Source organism: Accipiter gentilis, chromosome 4 (genome assembly GCF_929443795.1).
Source record: "Accipiter gentilis chromosome 4, bAccGen1.1, whole genome shotgun sequence".
In the NCBI taxonomy this organism is placed as follows: Eukaryota; Metazoa; Chordata; class Aves; order Accipitriformes; family Accipitridae; genus Astur; species Astur gentilis.
In genome coordinates this window covers 33,219,054-33,243,664 of record NC_064883.1, presented here as the reverse complement: position 1 = coordinate 33,243,664, position 24,611 = coordinate 33,219,054, and the positions used below count along the sequence as shown (strand labels likewise).

The window sequence follows — 24,611 nt, the reverse complement described above, 5'->3', positions numbered from 1 at the left end:
TTTTATATGCCTTCTGCTTATATTCTGTCAAATTAGCAATCATTTAAAAGCAATGGGTTAGGTTGTGTGCTAGCAGTGAAAAGATAGCCCTAGGTCCCTTATTAACCTGTCAATCATTATAAGAGATGGGCAGCTACCCTACTAATGACCCAGATATCAGTCATGATTTGTGGGAAAAACCTTGTTCCATTGAGCACTGACTTGATTATTGGTGTCCCTTTCAAAGATCCCGTAACTTAATAGACTCCTCTACTTCCATAAAGTTACTGGGATCATGAAAAGGAGGAATTTAAAATGCCAATCTGTAACTCCTTGGAGGGAAAAATAATTTTAACTTCTCAAATGTAAAGGATGTTCCACTGGGATTTATGCATGGTGCCTCTTTATACACCAGTTGACCAAGATCAGAATATTGCCATACCTGTAAATTGAGAAGGCCCCAGTATTTCCCTGTATTGCTGGAAGCATTTTTTAAACTGTTGTTGAAACATACAAATCAACGTGGCAATTTGCCCTGCTGTCAGTGAGGCTAAGGCAGAGGTCTTTGTGCTGGGGAAGCCCCACGTATGGAAGCGCAATCACTTCTTCAGACAAAAATCTGTGTTCCCTCTCCTCCAGCACATTCTAGCAAGGAAGACCAAGGGGAGGTACAGCCACAACTATTCTGTGAGAATTTGTTCAGATAGGTCGCTCGCAGGCTGCTGGTACAGGTTGCTAGTGCTGAGGTAAAAGCATTTCTAGTGAAAGATAGGAAGTAGCCCTATGGCTTAACCTACCCTGGAATGAGCTAAGGGGTGCTGCAGGTGGACTTAGTCAGCAAAGCAGTCTCGGAGCTAGTTAGGTTAACAAGATGCCTGCTTTGGAAGTGACTGAGTAATAATGCAAAGGCTAAAGAAATAAAAATGAGACAAAATTCAAATCTCTAGTAACACAGACCTGGGGAAATGGTGCTAGAGAAATTAATTTACAAGAGCAGATTTTTGTGAATCAACAGGAAATTTGTGTCTAAGGGGAAAAACAGAAATCAGAAAAAAACAACAGCAAGGCATTTAGGTATACTAGAAATAAAAATCCACAGCTACACAGAAATTCACATTATTATGATACCTTTTATCAGACTTTAAAGATAAATATGCTATGAAGATCCAAAAAATATCAGTGAGGTGGTAGGAGTTACATGTTAACTTTCAAGGTCTGATGATAAACTGCCTTCTCCCTAAATTTGCTGGAGAATGACTAAATATAGTCCCAGCAGACCTGTGGCCCAAGTCCTTGCCTGTGGAGCAGGAGTGCCCTCAGCATCCCTGCTGGCATAGGCTTACCCGTGGGCAGGGGCAGCACCCACGCACCCCGGCAGCCACACTGGCTCTGGGGAGCTAAGGGAAAGCTTTATTATCACAGATGTGGCTCCATAGCACAACTTGTATAGCAACATTTGGAGAGCTGGATAAATGGCAGCTAGGAGCCTCCTGCAGCTCACGGAAAGGTCTAACCGCTCTCTGTTCAGGAGAGTGACTAAACCAGCAGAGAAACACGGTTCGGGATTATTTTTCTTCTCTAGCAAAGCAACATACCTTCAGAGTGTTCCTTTTCTTTCCAGGACCCCTCCCTGCTTTACATGTTTCTGCGTCAAAAGGAAATCCTATGGATTATTCTCCTCCTGCTGTAATGACCAAATAATCCTGCAGCCCCTGAAGGAGGTGGCCCAGCTGCCAGTGGGCGTTTGTAAAAAAAAAAAAAAAAAAAAGGGTCAGGGCCGTGCAGGTGTGCTGTAGGGCCTCAGGAGGGACACCACTCCTCCCCGGGCCCTGCTGCTGAGTCCCTGGGAGCTACCTGGAAGTGTCCTGCAACCTGCTCCAAACTTTTCCCTGTGCAGGGGAAGCCTCCGTGGAGCTTTGAGAATCAGTCATGGAAGGGAAGGGACTTCAGACAGGGAGGAATTGGGAAATTCTTATATATTGAAATAATATGAATGTGGCCAGGCTTTCTGCGAAGGCTAGGAAGACTAAGACTGGCACACAAGGAGTCGTTTTTCCTTCTTTCTTACGCCACATTTAAAAATCAAAGTATTGGGGTGCTCACGCATTAAAGAGTTCTTGAAATGTGCTTGACTAGTACTAAAAGGTCTCCCAGGTGGGGTAGGAAAGCTGGAGACGGAGGCATCTCTGTGCACACACTACCCACAGCATGCTTCACCCTGGCTTCAGAGCCCAGGTTCTTTCCAGATTCACTCAGGCGGACACCTCGCTAGATACCTGAAGGTGGCTTGTAGGAAAAAAAACACAACAGTTTTTCACAAGAGGAAACCAATACTGGGACCCAAAGTGGAATGCCCAAATTTAAAAAGGAATCAGTAGCTGAGAAAGAAATACCAGAGTCTCTGGGAGGATCCCAGGTCTATATAAAAACTTCAATACAAGTAAGACCACAGTTTGATCCCAGTGACTGGGCTCAACATACTTCTTTCACAAGCACTACATGCAGGGCAAAAGCCAAACCTAGCCTGCCCAGTAAGTTAACCTTCTTAACCAATGAAGATGTGGAATTTTATATGGTATAGACAGGGCACATAGTACGGGCAAAAAGCGAACTGGTGATAATGAACATTGAAAAATTACAAAATATGTTCCTGGAGTGAAACCTCACCTACAGTCAAGATCATGCTGCAAGAAAGCTCAATGTGGGCCAGTCAAACCAGCTTGTAGAATCACAACTAGTTTCCAAAGTGCGTGTTACAACCTGCCTGTAGCGTGCCCTGCTCCTGCACCCCGTTTCCAGAGCCACATGGCCTGTGCTTCTCTAGGCACACACTTCTTCCACCCAGCTTCTGGCCCAACAGGGAAGCAAGTGAGGAACAATCTCTCTCCCTTGCCCATCCTGGCCATGTTCCCTCTCTTTTTGCCTTGCCCACCACAACTGGATGGTATGGAAAAGACAGCACACCTCTTCCTAGAATTAAAAAGGCTGGGCAATGAAGGTCTCCCTGAAAGCAACTGGTTGAGCCTAAGAAGAGTAAAGAAAGTGATTTACGGATGATCGTCCAAGGAAGAAATGTTGAACAGAGCAGACTCCCCGCATGTGGTCGTGATGAGTTCTAGGCAGCCTTTAAGAGAACTCAGTTAGAAATGTTCAGACAGTGCTATTTATGTAAGCTTTTCTAAATGCTCATCATTACTGTAATCAGGTATATGAATTTCACTAGTTCAGCAGAAAGGATCACACATCATAAATGCTATGGTGGTATGGAAATAACTAGTGTCTGGTATTAAAATGTGGAGCCACAATCTCAGGTGACTAAGGATAGTCAAATCACTTCAGAAACTGGTACCTAAGGTCAAATGCTGAACCAAGCATTTTGAAGGCTGAGATAATACTTTTTCACTCCTACAAGTCTCTTATCTATGATCTCAAAACACTTTATATTCACTAGTGAATTAATAGTCAAATTTCTTCTTGGGAGACAAAAATTACAGTAATAATACCCGGTCTAACGAAACTTAAGTTGAAGTCTAGGGGAAGAACCTGGATTTCCTGACTCTTCTGTTATTTCAATAATGCTCCATTTTACAAGCACATCCTCGCACCTATGCCCTCCCCACCATTTTCCCCCCAGCAACCCCCCCCCCCCCCCAAAGGCCGTAGTCCCCTACGCCCCGAGCGTACGCAGTTTCCCAGGCACAGCACCAAATCTGTCACCGTTTTCCAGCGAAGCCGGCGCTCTCAAACACCGATCCCACTGCTGCCTTTACAGCTTACAAAGTACCCTAGCCCTTGCACGGGGCCTGGGGGAGAGATGTGATCCTCTTCATCGGGAAGACTCGAAGAAATCTGAGGGAGTTTAGGTGAAAAGAAACAGCCCAGCGTGGGGCCATCCCGTCAGGCTTACCGAGCCAAACCTGGGCTGTGTGCGCTGCAGGGCTGAAGTTAAATCGGCTTTTAAAAGACTGGAGAAAAATGACTCATTCTTCCCATTCTCTAAAGCAGGCCGGTATGGAACGGCGGGCTTACAACCGTTTTGGAGTAGGATCGGGCAAGAAACCCGGGCAAACGCGGGATCTGCGGTGGGAACCGGTGTGGCGGCGGGAGGGGGGCACGCCGCTGCGCTCGCCGTCCGGCAGTGCCCTCACCTGGGGGAGACCGGGAATTTCAGCCCTTCCACCGGTCCCTGCCCTCGCAGGGCTCCGCAGCTAACCTTTGCCACCTTTTCCTCGGCTTCCCCGCTCCCCGCGGGGCCCGGCGGAGGCCGCGGCGTGGGCGATGGCCCCCTTCCCCGTGGGCGTGCGGGCTGGGAGGGCAGCGCGCCCCGCGGGGGGACCTGCCCGCTGCCCGTCGGGCTCCCACGAAACGTAGTGCTGCAGCCCGCCGGGCAGAGGAGGCCGCCGCTGCAACCAGCGGAGGAAAAGAGAGAACGCTGACGGCCTTTTTCAAAACACAGCTTTCCGGCAAATGACCAATTTTAGTCCGAAAGACGTGGGCAAATTACTGTACCTACCCAATGTATCATAAAGGAGAAAGCTGGACTCTCTCTCTCTTGGATACTACCTGATTTTATAATATGTTGCAGGAAGAAAATGGTCCTTTTCCATTCATTTTTGCCTTATGTGCGACTCGTTAGATGCTTTCACCTATGGTTTAAATGCGTTAGCTAGATGTGCTTTCCCCGAAACATTCGTCGTTGCTAAATTATACCTAACGTTTTTCACAAAGAATTAGTCTCGATTACTTTTTCTACTTGATTTTTTTTTTCCAGAACATGAGCCTACGACTAGAATACCCAATTTTCACGTCTTCTGAAGTTAGAAAGAATAATCTTCATGCTATGAACTGACTTGATTCGAAATGTATGTTAGACGTTGTACCCTCATCATTTCTCAGTGGTTGAAATCTAAATGGCCTCTTTCAATGTACATCAGAAAATGTAGCAATCTGGCTTATGAAACAAATGACTGGCTTTGGCTTTCGTTCCAAGTGTAGGGTGGGAATAAAATAAAATCTGACTTTTGGGGAGAGAAGGGAAAATGTTTCCCATCCAGCTACAGAACCTGCAGCTTTGGGGCAGCCCATGTTCTGTACATTGCTGCCACCTGGAGCTCCAGCCTCCCAGCATGCAGAGAGGGGAGACCAGTCACTCAGCGGGTTTCCCCAAACCCGCTGGGCAGAAGACGCATTTACCATTGTGATTTTTAAGTTGAAGTTACTCTTTTGCAAAACTCTAGGGAAGTGATATTTTGGCTATAACAATTTGGAAAAATCCCAGTTTTCCAGGGTACGGAGCAGGGCATTAGGAATAGTCAGACCAGGAAACCACAGAGACCCACAAGGAGCTTCATTGCTGCCATCCTCTAGCTCATTAGTGTACAAGAATTGTGTGTGTTGTTTTTAGCAGCTAAAGACTTATTTATGGCTTCTATGTTCTCAAGCCAAAGTGAGTGAGGGGTGCAACCAGGGCAAACGCATCAGAGCAATGCAAATCACTGACAAGGCATCATGAATGCAAGCTGAGCAGAATTTAAATACAATCCATGAATGAGAGGAAAGATTTGCATGAGGGAAAGAATCATTAGAATCTGATTTAACAAGCAGTATATAAAATGGGCCTTTGCAGCTTAAAATGAAGCAAAGCACATTCACGTTATACATTCTTAATGAAAAAAAAACCCAGCAAAATCACAAAAAACCTAATTTATTAGAGCTTGGAATAGAAATGGTTTTCACAGAATACCTTTAGATCCTGATTCAGAAACTTGTGCTTGATTGCTTTCTTGAATAGAAGTGGATCATAAGCGTGTAGGGTGGCAAGGACTATTTAAGTGCATGCCAAAGTCCTATTGACTTCAGTGAGATTTTATAAGATGCTTAAAGTAAGAATATGCGTAAAAGTTTTCCTGAACAAGAGTACTTTTCTGAATTAGGGTTTAACTCATGGATTTACAGTGCTTTCAAACATAATTCCTGCTGGGAAAATAGGATAGATGAGAATAATAATAATTAAAAAAAAATAATAAATATATTTCTGCATGTGTTAAAAGAAGGTAATGGAGAATTATTTTGTGTAGAATTATTCAGGGTAGAATTTTCTGAAAGGTACAAAAGCCAACAGTGAGAAATCTGTGGAAGTTGAAAGTGAATGTTCATAGAGCAACTTCTATAGACCCTTTGCTGGTTTCATCCCAACAAAATTATGGAAGATTTTGAATATAAGGTATTATATAGATAATGGCTGTCTCCTGGAAGAAAAGGGTTATGTTATTTTACATTAAGTGATATTATATTCTGTCTTTGAGAAAAGTAAGACAATTGCTTTTAAGAAGCTCCTGCTGGTTTTCGTGTCCAGCCAGTTGTCACAAACACTGGGCAGAACAAACGTTTATTTAATGTCTCCTAAAAAGCAATGCATCTACCTCTAAATATCTTGTCTTTTGAAGCAATGGCTGAGGTGGCAGATTCTGATATGCTGTGTTTTCTGATAGTAAGAGATCATATATCTCTCTCAACACTGGACAATCTTTCTGTTTCTGTTGAAGCATTGGTCCAGCTGTGTATTTACATCTCCTAGCATATTCCTGTGGCATTACAGCACTTCTTTTTATGCACTTCTTTCAAGTAAATCTTTAGCGATAGCATACAAGAGAATTAAAAAAGCTCAGTCTACAGCTGCGTGGCCATATTGACTGTACTTGTGAAAGTCAGACTTCAGTGTCAATTTTTCTTTTGGCATTTTAGAAGAATTCAGAGTGTTGCAGTGGTGACTTGCAAGATGGCTTTTTGAAATCTATGAAAGGTATGACCAGTGTGGTTTTGGTTTTCCTGCTCTTTTTCTAAATGATTCTACTGTGAAAATGTTCGACATCATATGATCGTCCAGGTCAATAGCAATACTATTCTCCTGACTTTGCTTTCTCTGTCTCTTTCGTTGGGCAGAAACAATATCACATTTGGTGAAAGGTAACATCCTCTACAGTAGTACTCCAGCTGTGATCATTGCTTTTATATTTCTTGATATTTTCATACTTCCATCCTTTCTTTCTTCTTTTTTTCCCCCTTTGCAAGTGCCATGTTTAGGTGAAGGCTGAGGTTCAGCTCAAGGCTAAGACATCTAAATGCAGATAAGTATTTAAATATGTTTCTTTTTAAATGTAAGCTATTACATAAACTCCTGTTGTGGTCAATAGAGTGTTAGTAACATAGTGGGTCCTGGAAGGTGAGTTCATTCCCTCTAAAGTAAACTTGTGAGCCTTAATTCAGTTGCTCAGACATAGTCTGCAGGTGGTCCTGGAGACTCCTATCCAGTTTCTACCTGCCTTTCCAAAAGAGCATGGGACTCCTGTAATTTTCTGTCACGTCAGAAAGCCTCAGGTGAATATCTCAGTTACCCTCTGGCGACTCTAATGACATGAAATACCTTTTGTGGACAACTGATTGGAGCCCACATCTGGATTTGACCAGGTCTCCTTGGAGAGTAGTGGGAGTCTGGGCACCTACCTCACAGCTATGCGACAAAATGTAGGTGACTTAGTCCTGAGCTGAACCCTGCCAAGAGAATCTGGTGATTCTTTTTATCATCAGTCCAACTCTGTTGCAAGATTTCGGTATTTTCTCAGTGGTGGATTCTTTAATTGCTGACTCCTCAAGTTTTACACTTTTCGCTGGGCTCTATCATGTCTTTGTACAAGCTGGTACAATTTATAGTTTCGATTGTTCAATAGAGAGGTTGTTTCTTAGCTACTGGTCTGGCCTCTTTGACCCCCTTAAAAGCACTCTGCACATTGTCTGCTAAGGATTTGGGAGGGGTTATTCTCGACAAGGCCTTTGATTGGTATAATCATAATTTATGGAAAAGGTGTTATTTTAGTATTACCTTTTTTTGGCAGTCCCCTCACCTGTAATGATACCGAAGTCCTTTCTTCCACCTCTTTGCAGTATATTAATGTCTCTGTTCTTTACTTTATACTTTAAAATTTATTTTGCTGCTGCTTCATTTCCTGGCAACGTTTTAGGGAGGCTATTGTTTACTTTGGTTTGCTTCCTTTCTTCAGTTTTCTTCATTGATCCAGATTTTAGGACAGCTTAAAGTGCATGACCATGTATTCTTAAACCATGCAAGTTTCATCAGCTCCTCTAGAGAGCAGCAGATATGTTCAAATAAAATAGTAACATGCTTCAACCTAATGTTCCCTGAAACACAATCTGTATTAACTAAGCTAGTTAAGTACTGATAAAGAGCAAAGAACTACGAGGAATGGAGGTCCTATACCCATGTCTGGTATTTTCAGATATTGTCTGAGAACTGTCCTAGCCCTGGCACTTAGCGTGGAAACAGCCCCTACCCTCCCTAAAAGCCCTGCTTGAGCCCAACCCAACTCATCAATATCTTATGGCAGAGGGGAGAAGAAAGGCAATGGAGGTGCAGCTTGAGCCAGGGACCAGACTTGGATGCCCATCAGATCCGTGGGCTGTAAAGCTTCCCGTCCGTACTCACACAGGACTGTCAGCCAAGAGGAAGGACTCCCTTTCTGAAAAACACCCACAAGTTCTCCATTCCTCATGGCCATCAGTGGGCGTTTGACAGATGGGGCTCTGTCTCCTGGTGTGCACTAGGGTTTAAGGGAACTTGGCACCTGGCAGGGAACCACAATTATTTTTTTTAAAGAAAAATAGTCCAAGTAATTAAAAGTCTTCCCAGCTGTAGACCTCTTCAGACTAACACCACCAAGTGTTTGGACCTAAATAATACATAAATCTTCAAAAGAAGGACAAAGGTCCCTCTGTTCTTTAAGATCAGTCTCCAAAGCAAGATTGACAGCTGCCTGCCTAAGGACTCACACAGCTGACAGACCTAACAGCAAGGCAAACTCATTCTAATGGAAAAACCCATATAAAAGAGCTTTCAAAAACACGCTTGTATTTGCAGGCCTGTCTCCAGTAAGGTTTTCTGCCAGTAAAGCTGGCTCCAGTTTGTATTGACTGTCTAAAGCAGCTTTTGCAAAGGTTTTACTCTCAGATATAAACCTGGCCAATTAAGTCAACTTAAGTAACCCCAGGTCTGCAGAAGGCCTATGGCTGCAAGCAGAGCAGCTTTTCCTCACAGTTTTCTGTGACCCACACCACATATCGTCACCACTACCACCCCTCCTGGTGGCATTCGCTTCAAATTACCAGCTCCGGAAGTACAAATGGGAACTGCCTTCCCCAAAATAACGACCTGGAGCTCTGGTAAAGGCGAAGGCCTCCAAGAGGTGGCTCTGGATGGACAGAAAACATTGCCAGTGTAAGAGCTACTGCCAAGGCCACACTGAAGCAAGGGGCTGAAATCCCTTCTGGAAAATGGACTTGCTGCGAGTTGGGGCATACAGGGTGCTAGGCCGGGGTACAGACAGGCTGGCCTTTGACAAAGCCAGAGGGGGCTGGAAGAGCCGGGAAGTGGATAGGGCCTGTATGCATCTTCCATTGCTCGCCTCGAGGATGATGCTCACCTCGTCCCGGCACACCAGCGCAGCGCGGGGGAAAGGGCTCAAGGCTGGCAAATAGGGGGAATACAGCAAGAGGGAGTGCACCGTATGCAGCTACAGACCATGTTTATCACTACGTTTTCGCTGTTCCTGGGTCATCTTTCATACCAGGATCCTGTCTCTTCAGTAACTGCATGGCACTGGCTAGCTTCTGCTGGTAGGCTGGAAAGTAAAGGCTGACACGGTCAGATACAACTAGTACAGCAACGCAGGTGGTCTGGTAAGCAAGTTCTGCCTCGTTTTTGGAAACACACTTTGCCAAAGATCCTGAAAATGGTGGAAGTGGTACTCTAGGGTGGGTGGTGGAGGCTGTACATTGCTGCTTTTTAGGATGCGTGCTGGCATCTGGGGCAGCCCCATGTGGGGTACAGCCGGTGTACTGGAAAAACTACAGCTTGCTGCACCATGAGACCCCACTTGGTATTGAAGCAGACAGAATATAAAGACACTGGCAAAACTGGAAGAAGCTGATGCTCACTAGCACTTTCTCTTTACAAAGTAATTCCTGCAAACGCTTACATGCACATTGCATGGTGGTGTGCCAAATTGCAGGGAAGACTCAACCAAGGGAGCTCAGTCCTCACTGAGATGGTCGGTGAGGTCTTCTGTCAGGTCTGACTGAGACATCCATATCCTCATGACATTCTTCATATAGTCTGGTTCCAAGGAAGATCCTGCTGATTCCCCAGTCCAAATAAGTTTATCTACAGTTAACTTTGCAGACACAGAGATCTGCATACAATTGTATTACATATCTACCTACTAAAGGGTTGCCCTGCAAAGTGGCCTTAGCTTTGCAACAGTTTCTCAATGTAACTCTATAGCATAGGATTCATTTCAACTAATCTACTCGTTTCTGGTGAATCAACAGACGAAGTACTCCATGATTAAAGTGTACAGTCTGTATTGGTAGGGGCCTGCAGGCTGCCTGCAGGGATGCAGTGGGCAGCTCTGTAGGGACTGGAAAGTCCTAAAAGTTGTATTTTGGTGCCCCAGCTGACTTGTTCTTATGATGTCTGTGCATACACTCCAAAATCAGGGCAAAAAATTTATAGAATTTGGTGTCAGAAGCAGTCAGGGACAATATTTAAACTGAGCTGGTGCCTAGCTTCTAGTAGGCTGGACCCCAGGTCCTGTGCAACAAGAATATTACCCACTGGTATCAACAAGCATTTCAAGAGAAATGAACAACCTACATGTTTTGCTGAAGCCTTTATCTTTAATTTGTAGGGTCTTTGGGTTATACCAGCAAAACTTCTCAAAAGGTAAGGTGTGCTGAGCCAAATTGTTTCTGGAAGTGAGCTTTGTAGGAATATTTTAGGAATTTCATGTAAGAATAAATCAACTGCTTGGATGTTTTAATCAAATCCTTTTTTGTGTGAGAAGTACTGTCCTGAGGAGAAGTGAAATGTCAGCTGCCAAGTTTAAACCACACTGGTACCATTTTAAGTTTTTTTGCTGAAGTACAGATTGCTAACTAAATAGGAAACATGAGACTGCTGTTTTAAGGGATTGTCAATATTTCTGTCCAAAAGTAATGAAATATGTTTCTCAGACACAGGTAATTTGGAGAAATTATTTCCTATTTATCTGCACATTTCAGAGTCTAATGCGGTAGACTCTGAAAATTGAGATGCATTTCTTCTAAATTGAAGTAGCTCTGTGTTTCACATAACTCCAGGTAATGAGGCGGATAACTGTTACCACCTCTATCTATCTATCTATCTATCTTCATTACAAAAAAAAAAATATATCTGTGTTTAGATCATTCCTTAATTTATGGTCATCTTTTGAATTTCATTTGAGTTTGTGCTCTGTGGGATCAGGTCTGAGTGACTGGTAGGAGACAGGAGTGGGGCTGCAATGCAAATTCTGCAGTTTTCTCCAGTCATTCAAAGATCAGGATCTTTTCCAGATGGTGTACCAAGACTTACATGAAAGTCTCTGGTGAACCTGTGCAAACAGGTGTCTATCAATGCATCACTTTTGTTAAACTGTGTTATAGGTATTCCATGTTTATGTTTCAGAAAAATGCTTTAGAAAGAGGCTTGTTGAAGCAGAAAAAAACCTTGGATTTGTTAGCCAATGTGTACATGAGTTGTCCATCTGCTTACCTTTGAATATCTTCCACTAGGCCTTCAAGGACCGCACAGAGCTTTGGGAAAAAAGCAGGTACCAGAAAGAAGGAGCTAATTGCACTGTATAGGGTCTGTTAGAAGTAAGAATCACTCACACTGACTTCTAGAGAAATGAGCAGAAGGAGTGGGTGTCTAAGTGGGTGTCTAATTTGTCAGAACAAGGAAGGCATTGCTTAACAAGCTTAGTGGGGCTCTAAAAGTATCTTATTCTGGTTTCTCTTAAAAAATAATTAAAAAATATCTCCTATCTTCAGTATGAGGAAAAGGCAGGAAATCAGAGAGGAAAATGCAAAAATTCATTCTGCTAGGTCAAAATCTTCTGTTTCTTTCCATTAATGTTATTTCTTTGCCAAAAGTAACATGTTCAGTGAAAGAAAATCTCCAAACACACTCCAGTGTGTGGTGCCTAAAGTATCACAGGCAAAATAAATGTTACACATAGGAAAGCCAGAAGTCATAGGATTTACTTCTGATTGCTGACCCCAAATCCTCCATCTTTCTTGAGAGCACCATATATAAACTTCTGTTTCTAAAGAAAAGCTTGGAATCTGCCACCATCTTCGCTCAGTAAATTGTTCATCAGTGAAAGCTTTTCAAAGCTAATCCACAACCTAAAGTGTTAGCTGCAGAACCTAAATTAGTGACAGCTCTCTATATCCTGGTATTTCCATGTTGTGAAAGGCACAGGATCATAAAACAGTCCTTGGAGTTAGCACTGTGTGAGTACTCCCATGATTAAATCATAGCTGTGGGGATGGCCTGGGACAACCTGCCTGTGAAACCCAAATGGAAGAAAACAGAGGGGAAAGTGGGAGAAGGCAAAAGCTACTGAAGTAGATTGTGATTGTAATCTAGCTACATGGATGCTGGATAATTTTAATTGTAGAGATACAGTTCATACTTTCTAATCAGATTTTGCCTTGGTGAACTCACTTTTCAGAACCGGCATTGCTGTGCATCACGGGCCCAGAGTTCATGCTATGGCTTTGAACAGAGACCATCTAATTTGCAGAACATTTTAGCAACTCAATTACAATGTAAGAGCATTACATTGTAAAATTACACTTCTCTATCAGTTGAACATCAGGCTATTAGAAGTAGTACAAAAGACAGGTTAAAGAACAGCCTTTTCAACTACTCTACTATCCTATTTTTGGAGATGTGTTTCTTTATTACCCTAAAATACTACAAGCCATAATAATTTATCTGTTTTCCATTGTAATCGTGACATTAAAATAAAATAATGTGCAATTAATATCCTCTTTAATGATCCCTGCTAGAAAGATAATCACTGCAGTAATGTATCACATAAGGGCAGATAATTTTAATAACTTGAAAGAATACACTGAGGATCTCTCTACATTGTTAACTTCAGATTTAATATTTATTCTGGTCTGAACTGAGAGATTCATGGAGAACAACTGCTGCTAATGGGAAATTATGCATTCCCTAGACACCTGTCTACAGTCTATTTCACAAGAGAAGAGTCACAGCTTTCCATTACGCTGATGAGAGTAAATCAAAGTGACCCAACCTAGAGTGTGAGGAAAGAGGATAAAGTGATTATAACTGATTGAAACTTGCATTTGACTTCTATTTTGGTATTAAAAAAAAATATTTGAAACTAAAACAAAACAAAAGAAATTGAAAAATTTTGTTTAGAAAAAAGTTTTTTAAAATCTATCTTATTTAGAGGTAAAAAATATTTTTTTTTTTTTCTTTAAACATGCTGATAGTGCAGAAACTCCCAGTGATATTTGATTTTGCTGCATGGAAAACATGGAAATTCTGGGTCTCCAGCAACCTACTAGATACTTATTTAGCAAAAGCAGTGCTTTGATGTAGTTGAAAATACTAAGAAAACAATTTTTTTTTTAGGCATTTTATAATTTTCCAATAAAAATTTTATTTCCCATGTGAAAACTATTTTATCACAGATTTCCTGATCAATTCTAACTCTTATTTCCAGGGAGCTCAATTTCTTTCTGTATAGTCTCATGTTCAGTACCACATAAGACTGGATGAGCAATATGTGTATCTTACATATTGTTCCATAAACCCACCTCACGGTGCAAGCGGTACCTGCGCTGCAGCTATGGCAGCCTTGTCTGAACACAAGACAAAGCTCCCTGAGGGCAGTATTAGGAGTACTGTGTTTTCAACCCACCTTCTGAAATGCTTTTCTGAAGTAGATGGGTTAAGAAAAGATTTAAAGACACACTGGCAAACATAACAAGCAGCTAGCTTTTGTAACACTTTTGTGAGTACAAAATATGTTCTGGAAGGACTTATGAAACCAATTCACAAATTTAAAAGACTAAACCTTTGCTTAAACAGCAGAAAATCATGTTGCTTCCTTGCCCCACATCTATTGCTTCTTTCACTCACTCTTTCTAGGACACCTAGACATCTTGACAGTACCTTAACATTCGGTGATATTGAATATAAGGAGAAATTAGAGATGATCCTCTTTGTTCTCTCAAACAGATCTTTCCCATTTTCTCCTCCCCATTGCAGATGCTCCTACCAACGATCACTTTTAATTTGCTTGCGCTGTGGAAGCTCAGAATAGTTCAAACACATTTGCACATCTTCCCTTGGTCTTCCCTTGCCAGTAGATCCACTCAGTTTGTAAAATTGTGTCTTTGTAATTACTAAATGTGTCTTGGAAATAGTTATTAGAAGAGACTCGGAGGCATTCCCTTAGGAGCAGGTTGTTGATGCCAGAAGCTTCTATTCACTCCCCAGTGAAAAGCCCATACAAATCCTGCTGTTTTAATATGCAGTTTTTATAAACTCATTAAGTGCTTATTACACTGACTCTGAATTATGAGTCAAAGGGTCCACAAGTCCTAAGAGCAGCCAGGTCTGCAGCTGAGTGACACAAACCAAAGGCCACAACCTCACAAGAAGAAACTGCAAACAGAATAAGGAAGAAGTTCACTAATTTCACTTGCCATTTCAAACACAAACAGGATCTTTCTGATTTGAAATGATACTCCTCAGTCATTAAAAGATGTCTAACTAGAGACACAAAAAAGCAAACTGTGTCCAGCCACAACGCATTTATTATTTATCCTACCCTATTTATATCTTGCACTGAGGGATGTACGCGATAGACTGAATCCACATTTGTTCCTTACATTCCTTCTCACAGCTGAGGAAATGCAATGAATCATAAAAGGTTTCATTGTTGCAATGTTTTGTCATGGTATGTGTAATCAGCACAGACCCCATTAAAGAGGCTTTGGAGGATGAGAAGTTTAAATATTTAATGTTTTTCTGCCTATGATAAGTTTAATAATTAATGCTGCTCCTACCCTGGAAATGACAAATCATACAACAAGCATACATGATAAAAGAAACAAACATAGCTAATAGAGAGGAAAACTTTACTCAGAAGGTAGTAATTAAAAATCTCTGTAGCATGCCTCAGGATCCCAAAGTACTTCGCAGGCAGAAGTAAGTTCTGCCTCCCAACCCAAAGAGCAGTTCTGTCAATCTATTAAGCTACCTAATTTCTGAAGCAATGCAGAAGATGAGGGATAATTAAGTGCTAGTCTTTACCTTGCGTATGTGAGGAAATGATTCACAGACACTATGAGCCAAACTGTCTTAATGACTTCCACACCGATAGGAGAGAAATGTGAAAGCTGCTGTCCCTTGATGTTGTGCATAGAGGAGCCAGCCATTAAGTCATTACAGAAAGTTGTTATATAGCAGAGTAAGAGCAAGACTGGATCTGTGCCTGTTTTCTCCTTTGCATGGGTCTAAATGGAGGGAGCTACTGCAGCTCCAAGCAGCATCTACAAATACCAGCTCTTGCCACCCTCCGAATAGTCTGTTTTGTAAGACACTACCACCAGTACATTTCTCTGCGTACATGCTCCTCCACATCCACTCCCACTGATGATCTGCAGGTATATCAACCTTCAACCCCCACTGACTCGTAGCTAAAAGAAAATTCGACTCACGCACCGCTGTGCTTCAGTGCTGGACCACGCTTATGTAAATGCAACAGAGTTAACACTGATGGAAAGCACAAAGCATGACAGTAATAAAATCTTCTGTGATTCACTCAATTTAAACACATTTTCAAATTATTAGCATCAGAGGTCTGTCAGACAAAGAGGGTGAGCACCTTGATATAGACATTGCCACAATATCCTTCTCTCGGGGTAGAAACCGTTTTCCCTAAGCCCAGGTCTGAGATAATCACATTGTGGGAGAAGTAGGTATATCTAGAAAGTGACTCATCTTACCTTCAAAGATGCCCAAAACAGGTCAGGTGACTCATTCCCCCTACTGAAATCAAGATCCTAGTGTGACTATTTCAGGTTGAGACACGTAACACCTTGTAGGCATGTCAGTAGTACATCTACACCAGTGCAGGGTCAGCTGTGCCGGGGCATGGGCACTGGAGCTCAGTCCCCTGCGCTGTTGAGCTGCTGGAGCACTCCCTGACACACTTCTGACCCACACCTCCTCGTTATCTCCTGAGCAGTTCTCAAGCATAGGACCATTCCCAACAGCTAATCTGGATGCAGCCACCCTGTTTTGGAGGCTAATGGGGTTTAATAACTGGTCAGACTGTACCAGTTGACCTCAGGGTCAGAGAAAGGCACTGCCATGGCATTGCTAACTAGGATAGGTGTAGCCTTCAATCAGTAAGACCCAAGGAGTTTTTTACACATTAATACTTTGCTACAAAACATGTATTTTTATTTTATTCACTGTCTATTCTTGCTTGAATATCCTTTCTTAGAGTGGGCTTAGAGAATTTAGCATGAGGAGATAAATTAACCTTCTGACAGTAGACAATGTACAACTGTGTTTAAAAGTCACGTCTTTCCTAAGCTCAATCTTTTGCAATAAAACTAGGTTAGGGTAAACGAGTGTTCACATGTACTCCTGGAAAACCAGGTCAGTCACACCAGCGACAGTCCACAGCTTTTTAAAGTCATTTACACTCCGAAAAACATAAAAGTTTTACATTTTCCAAAGAATAGTTCCCTTAATGTAATATCCTTCAAACACTTATCCAAGGTTTTTGCTTCCTCTTCAATGGAGGAACACAGCATCGTGTCTCTGCAGCATAACCCAGTCAAGGGATCCAGCTGAAACTACCAGAAACCTCCTCAGTAATGCAATGATGTGTCCTGCCAGGGTCATAAGGTAGTGTTACCTCAGGGCTCTATACCCATTCTGACTTTTTTGACCTCAAGCAACTAGTACTGCTATAATTTGATTGTGCATCAGGGTTTTTTAGCTCAGCTGAAGGGTGGTATCCTAAAAGCTTGCTCTGAACTACAGAGGAAGAAACGCCAAGGTGAGACTTGATCTGAGGTCTCAAAGTCAGGGCAGTATCTTTAATGAAGTCCTGCTGAAGCTTGGGTCTCCCGTGCCTGCATGTAGTTCCTTGGTGGTCACCGGCACACAAGGGTTCTTCAGCGCTGTCTTGCTTAACAGCAGGTTCTCCTAATATACGGGGCTTATTGCTGTTGCTGTTAAGGTTAGTGCTGGCAGTTTGCTGAGAGACCACTTCAGGATGAAGAACAGCCTCTTCTTCCTCTTCAGAGAGAAGTGAGCAGGAGCCATCACTGGTCTGGCTGCTATTTGATACTGGACAGTCTTGATTTTGAGGCGGAGAAGAGCTACCATGCTGTACTGGGGGAAGATTTAAAATGCATTCATTCTCTACGTGGAGGTTTGTCACCTTGTTCTTTTGGTTTCTTGCCATCATTCTCTGGAGAGCACAGACAAGATCAGCAGCGCTAAGCAGAAAGGATAGGCCGCTGACCCCCCAGATGAAAATCATCATGATGGATTTCTCAGTGGGCCGGGAGATATAACAGTCAACTGTGCTTGTACAAGGTGAATGGTAGCAGGAAAAGCGCTCAGGAACAAAAAATCCAAAAAGAAAATATTGCACAGCTGCAAAGGCAGCCTCAAGTAGCGTCCTAAAAAAAAGATGAACAGTATATGCCCCAGAAAAATTAAGGACACTTAGGTTGTCTGCACCACAATCTAATCTATTGACAACAGCACTTCTACAGAGCTCCTTCAGGTCTTTGGGGCTTGATAAACCCTTATTCCCTTTGCATCCGTGCACCAAACAGTGCATTCTTACAATGTACATAGCTACCTTGTGCAAAACATAAATGCTGAATGCAGCATAAGGTAGCAGAATAGACACAGTCTGAATGAGCCAGAATCTAAAGTGAGATACAGGAGAGAACAAGTCATAGCAAACATTGGAGCATCCTGGTTGCAGGGTGTTGCAGATGAAGCGCTCCTGCTCATCTTGATAGAGTGGATAGCCTGCTAACACTACCACTGCCATCCTCAGCAGAATTATTAACATTAGCCAGATCTTTCCTAGAAGAGAAGGAAAGAAAAAGAGTCAGAGCACTGAGAAGGAAGGGAAGGCAGGTGATGTAGTGATGCTCTCTCTACACCCAAGAGATTTGAAGAAATAGCATCTACAGATCAGTCTCCCCTCTTAAAAGCTCCTCTTTTGCTTTGTTTTGACTGGGACTGAAACTCATGTGAAAATGTGTTAGCTGACACATTCCATAACCTTCATCTAGACTTGCCAGTGCAGAATCATAGAATCATTTAGGATGGAAAAGACCTTTAAGATCACTGAGTCCAACCATAACCATGCCCACTAAACCATGTCCTAAAGTGCCTTGTCTATGTGCTTTTTGAATACCTCCAGGGATGGTGACTCAACGACTTCCCTGGGCAGCCTGTTCCCATGCCTGACAACCCTTTCAGTAAAGAAATTTTTCCTAATATCCAATGTAAACCTCCCCTGCCACAACTTGTAGGAGTATGTAGGAGTTGGACATACAATAAGCCATGCCAACTGAAATCTCAGCCTAACAAAAACACTCTGAACATGTCCAAATCTGATAAAGAGAGTTCACAATTGAGTTAATAATCCCATTTCACTTACAGTTTTTCCTTGCTGTTGGGTTCATACCTCTGCACCTGAATTTTGTCTTATTTCAATAATATATATCAGCTAACACAGTATGAAACTCTTCTAGATACAAAAGATTGTTCCATGACATAGTATTTGTTCTTAGTCTTGGCCATAAAATTGTATGTAAAGTTTACTATAGCCACAAAATCTCTCTGTTGTGACTAGACTGGTATTTACTAGTGAGCTAGTTAATGGGTGCTATTAGCAAACTTAGGCAAAATGTTCTACACATGTACATTGGTGTGTGCCTACGTGTACCCCAGTCATTTCTCTCTGCTGCTTCTTTGGTTGCCCCATCTTGATCATGTCTTCCAACCTTCGTTCACCTTGCTGCGCATCTTCTCTCTCGATTCAGATCAAAAGCTCCCTTCTGTCTTGATACAACACCAAGTGAAGCCTTACAAGTTTGGTATTTTCATATATTGCTTACTTCACCTTTCCCTGAATTCTTTCATATGATTGTTTTAGGTAGGGTTTGGTCTCATCTACTTTGGTTGGAAAGATCAGGCCTTAACCTTAACCCATTACACCAGTAGCAGGAAAGATCAGGCATCGATACCCTATGTATCATATCTTTTGAATCAGACTGTATTGTTCATGATAGTTTCTTGGAGGACTTTTGGATGGGGTAGGTTTTTATGAAAAGTTTTTTGTAAAGTTACACACACTGCTGTATTACTGACAAAGTTATTTATTAAAGAAAAAAAAAAAAAAAAAAGAAAAAAAAGAGAGAGAAAAAGAAGAAAAGAAAAAAGAAATCCTTTTCCTGGGCAGGATAGGAAGGCCTAAGGTTATACTGTTATATTGTCAAAAATTAAATATAGATTCTGTACAAACATATGGAAAAATTCAACATTTGAGGTTAAATTTAGCACTTGAATTTCTCAAGTCTCCTTTTGAGTCCTGTCACTAGCTCCCTACATGGTTTTGAAAAAGTAATTTAACTTAATAATCCCCTGCTTTAATTTCATGTATTTTTAAAACATGCCAAGAAAGGAGAAAAAACCAAAACACTTAGGAACAAGAAGCCCCCCCCCCCCAAAAAAAAAACCAAACAACCAAACAAACAAAAAAAAACAACAGGAAAGAGTAATAAGATTAATTCTGTGCTTTAAGGAATTATTAAGAAACCAGTTGTAGTTATAGACAAACAGCAAGAGTCAGTGACTAAAGAGAAGCATGTTATACGGAGTTAATGGTTGAGAAATGCACTGAAAACCTCAAGTCATTAATAGTAATTGCACGTCTCACATCCACACAAGGTTTTAAATATAGTCTGTGAGATAACACCAATACATATTCTAAAGGCTTTTAACAAATCCGGCTCCCAAAGCATTTTTTCTACAAAATATGCAATTATTTACAGGTATTGTCTTGAACAAAATTCTTTTCTATTTCCCATAAAGCTATTTCCCTGTAGTTGGTGTAAGTTTTAAATATTCAAATATTTCTGCAACATTGTATATCTATTATTGTACTGAACATGCAGTTCAAATGCCCCATATAAACTCTTTGTGGCTAGTAGACTGATTATGGGCTAGAACAGTAAAACCGCACTGTGAAGTGGAAAAAATTCGGCTGAAAAAAGGTTAGGGATATATAAGCTGTATGAGAGATCATCAGAGAAACCTGCTGCTCCTGGCAAAATAATGTATTATCTAATCATAAATAAATTGAGGCCTTTCCATTTTATCTTTAATCACCTGAACTTTAGTGGTGGTTTTGCTGTGTTTTCAGCTTCCTGCATTTTGGTGACAGGCTGTATTGTTACTCTCTTTTTGACATAGTGTCGGTCAATAGAAAACACCAGCTGTACTGAATCAGTCATCTTTAGCAAGCAATGTTTCATAGGTACCATTTTTTTCCCTGTGAGGACCTCAGAGTGTTTGAAGCACATTAGTTAATTAAGCTCAAAATACTACATGCTATTTCACTATCAATTTTTAATTAGAACATGTACAACAGGGAGTGCTGCTTAAGAAAAATCAATGGCTCCTTAGGAAGTAGTTTGATATGACACACATTTTAGAGATAACCCCTCCACGCATCACCTTCCTTAATGACTCAGTCTTGATTAAACATACCAGAACAAGCCCCTTCACCCAAGCCCCTGGGGCTTACTTGGATACTCCCTGCAATGCACAGCACGAGCTACAGCAACTCTCCATGGCTGGAGGCAAAGGGTATTTGGAAGGCCCTTGAAAGTTTTTATCTGGCTCACACTTTGCTCAAAGTAGCCCATGAAAAAGGAACAGTGTCTTAAGTAATGAGAAAAAAAAAAGCACTCAGATGACTGTTAGTTGAGGAAAAACCAACTGTATTTTGTTGGGTTTTTTAACAATACATGTGATATTTGTTTATAAAAATAAAGAATGAAAAGCAATGGTAATTAACCACAATGGTAATAAACCACAGACTTCTTCCTGTAAAAGAGAGGGGTTTTTTTTTCTCTTCTTTAAACTTTTTCATTTATCACTAAAGCTATTGCATACATTCTACTGTTCACTTTATGTGGTATAAATAAAGTGTTACTTCTGTGTGTTTTCACCATGATCCCTACAACAGCCGTTAGAGCTGACTGGAAGCTTAGGCACCAAAAAGAGACAAATGTGAAAACCTTGCTAGAATTTTTTACATAAAGTTAAAAAAATATCTACCACAGAGGGAGTAGGAATCTGTTTAACAAGAATGGAAATACATTAACCACTCATATCATGTGTCTAAATAACAACTTCTCATTGTAAGAGAGGCATTGTATCGCAGAGGCGTAGCTAGAAATTAAAGTCAATTATCAGTAGGACACTTGGGTGGCTTCAGGATATGGAGCAGCAAAAGAAAGAAGAGAGTTTTTTTAAAGTACTTACCTACAATCGTCACATTATAGTTGAGTGTGACAATCAAAAATCCCAGCGAGTCCCAGCGCTCCATGTTTGAACAGGCTCACAATACTTCCAGCTCCTGATGTCCTAAAAATTTTGGCATTTCCAAAGGAGATTAGACCTGGGAAGGGAAGAAAGGGGGAGGGGGGAGGAAAAAAAGAGGGGGGAATTTTTTGTGAGGTTCAAGGATGGAAATGAGAAACCCAGTCACAGCAATGGACTGATGAAGGACTATTTTGATGATTTGAACAGGACTGTTAGTTTTGGATGTTGAAACAAATCTTCTTAAGGCTTTAACAGTTTGTCTTGCAAAAGCTCTAGCTTCTCAGGTCCAATTGCTCTTACCTCTTGTGTGGATCTTCTGTCCAGACAACTGCAAGTAGACAAACAACAACAGGAGTGATCTCTGCCATTGTAGACTATTCTTACCCTCCCGGGGCATACCAGCCTCCTGGCATTGCTGAGATATTTCAGCAGTGAAGGACAAGGGGAGGGGAGAGAGGGAAGAAAAGCACAGACCAGGAAATAACAGACACCTCTCTGTCTCCCCATGAGAACTGAAGATGGATAATAGAAGGAAAGAGGGTACAGAAGGACGAGCATCCCTATGTTTGAAAGGCACTTTCAGTTTAGCTCACTGGAAGCTATCCCGTTGCAATTTCCCAAAGCAATTCTGTTTCTAAAACGCAGCCTTCCTGACAGGACATCATGGTCCTGTCAATCACAGCCACACCAAATTTTCTCCTGTGTGCTGAGCCAGCCAGCAGGCTGAGCCTCCCTGCAGACATGAAATAAAACAGGGGAAGCTTTAAAAAAATAAAAAAAACCCAAACCCAAGAGTGGGGGCTGGTTTCCAAGATGCCACAAGTCACTTACTTGTAATTTATATCAGTTCTTTCTGCCTAAACTGCTTGTCACTCTGGACATCACTCAAAAGATCCTAGGGCTGATTGCCCAGCATTCTGAAACCCCAGTAAACCTCTGCAGCAATGATGGAGTGAGCTGTCCCCTTGGAGCAGGACAGCCCTCGGGGCGAACGCTCCTTGACTGCTAGGTGCAATTGCACTGCATGTCCTTGACACTGTGTGACTGCACTGTACCCCAGGAAAAAAGCATAGCTGGAAATAAGACTCTCAGCTTTTCTTTCCTCACCCTCGCCATACCCAATTCCCTTGGGGAAAATAATCTACTACCATTTTCCACCCGCTGTTCAACTACTTATGGGATGTTACTCTCTGCTTTTTAGTCTGTGCTGTGACAGCGAGAAACATTATGTGGACGCTTACTGTCAGGAAATAGTACCAGAAACTAGAAAAACAGCTGAAAAGGAGTCTGCGTGTGATACACCAAGGGAGAAAAGTGATGTTGTGACAACCTGACACCTGAAGGCTGCTGGGAGCCCAGGCACAGGCTTGTCACTGCAACCCTGCTCACGTGCTTCAGCCCACGACTGTTCCTGGGGCAGCAAGGCGAGTCGGCTCACACAGGGAGCTGTGTGCTGATACTGCACGAATTTCTTTCGGTCAGTGTGGCTAGGCTAAGAGGCAAAACTAATCATTTAGTGAACTAAAATGTAGCTGTACAAAGAATTTCTCCCCAGCCCCCTGCTCACGGTGTGTGCAATGCCTTGGCAGAACACACCGAGCATCCTTTCTGCAGCGAGCCCCATCCTAAGGAAGCCCTAAAAGTGCAGTTCGAAAGGATGGCACTTAAAAACTCTTTATCCATTAAATGCATACAGAGATTTTTAATTGCCATAGTAAATACAGGAGTTTTCTTGGTTTCAGAATTGATTTATGTAAAATATTTGCCAAACAACCGTTTCTTCTGTTACCGAGTTGTATTTATGGTGTGATGATGATTTTAGCTTCATTTCCCCACCCACCCCACTTTTTTCTTTTTTTCATAGATGTGTGTGTGTGTGAGAAGAAGTATGGGAAGGAGGGAAAGCTGGAGGGGGGGAACAGAGAAAAGACGCAAATGGCCAAGATATAAATGATGTTGAGATATGAAGGTATTCCCGGTTAAACATCCTTTGTCAAAAATAGTCAGGAATGCCAAGATGGTGGCAGGATATGAATGCTTAACAGCTGCATCCACACAATAGACTATAAATTGTCTCTGTCAATATTGCCAGTTAAAATATCCTTGCTCGTTGTTGCTGTCAAACCTCTACCATTTGTGAAAGAAGGATGACAGCTAGGGAGTTAAGCACCCAAACTCTTGCCTGCAGAACTATACCAGACAACATCTGATCCCACAGCATGGATGTGCTGAGGTAGGATGGCCCATTTTCTTCTAAAAGAAAGCAAGCAACCTCACCCTCCAGACTCACTGTGCAGCCTAACTTAGGACTAGATTTACGTCAGAAAGCCTAAATTCTATTTTAGCTTTTCCAGACAACTTTAGCTTTTTTATTTTAGCTTTTCCGGACAGCTCGTATCTTACTTCAAACCAACACTTCTTTTTGTGGTGTGTCCTCTTCCCAAGTTCAAACTGGGAAGAGACACAGTCTGTCTAGCAATCCAGGACACCTCAGAGCCAACTTTGATTTATTGCACCTCAAGGCCTCCTTTGGCTGTGACCTGGGGCAGTTTGGTAAAAGAAAGGCAGGGCACATAAACATGGCAATGTCAGAGCATGGCCCTCAGGGGCACTGCAGTAAAAAAACTGCCTTTGAAGCACCAACGTATCTGTAGAAGGACAAAAACACAGGCCATGGGCCTGCTCTGCTCTGCAAGTCCCTGTCATCAGTCCAACTTTGGGCTACAGGCTGAGGTGGTCGTTATTAAGTGTTTGGTCTCTGCAAAAGCATAAACTATAGTTTCTTCATCCCTTGACTCAGCACTGTCTTTCAGGCCAGGGTTCCCATCTGAAGATACTCAATATTGTATCTGAAGATACACAGCATACAGTTCCCCTTGTTTTATTATTTATCTTTAGCTATTCCCTGTTTGTCTGTCAAGACTGTAAGCAAATAGGAAGAGTGATACTACAGACACGGATATAGCAGCAGAGGGACCCTGGCTCCGCAGTGCCACTAGTTGGTTGGCACCTTCTTCCACATCAGGGGACAGGTGCGTGGTGCACAGCC

General features: G+C 42.0%; 1 protein-coding gene across 1 annotated transcript; it reads right to left on the bottom strand.

Moving 5' to 3' along the window:
* Nucleotides 1-16,602: 16,602 nt before the first annotated feature.
* GJD4 (gap junction protein delta 4) lies at nt 16,603-21,632 on the bottom strand. Its single transcript, XM_049798462.1, has 2 exons — nt 21,503-21,632; nt 16,603-18,025 (listed from the first exon to the last, which is right to left on the bottom strand). The coding sequence occupies exons 1-2, from the start codon at nt 21,564-21,566 to the stop codon at nt 16,842-16,844; spliced, it is 1,248 nt and encodes a 415-aa protein (XP_049654419.1). The 5' UTR covers nt 21,567-21,632; the 3' UTR covers nt 16,603-16,841.
* Between the last annotated feature and the right edge of the window lie 2,979 nt (nt 21,633-24,611).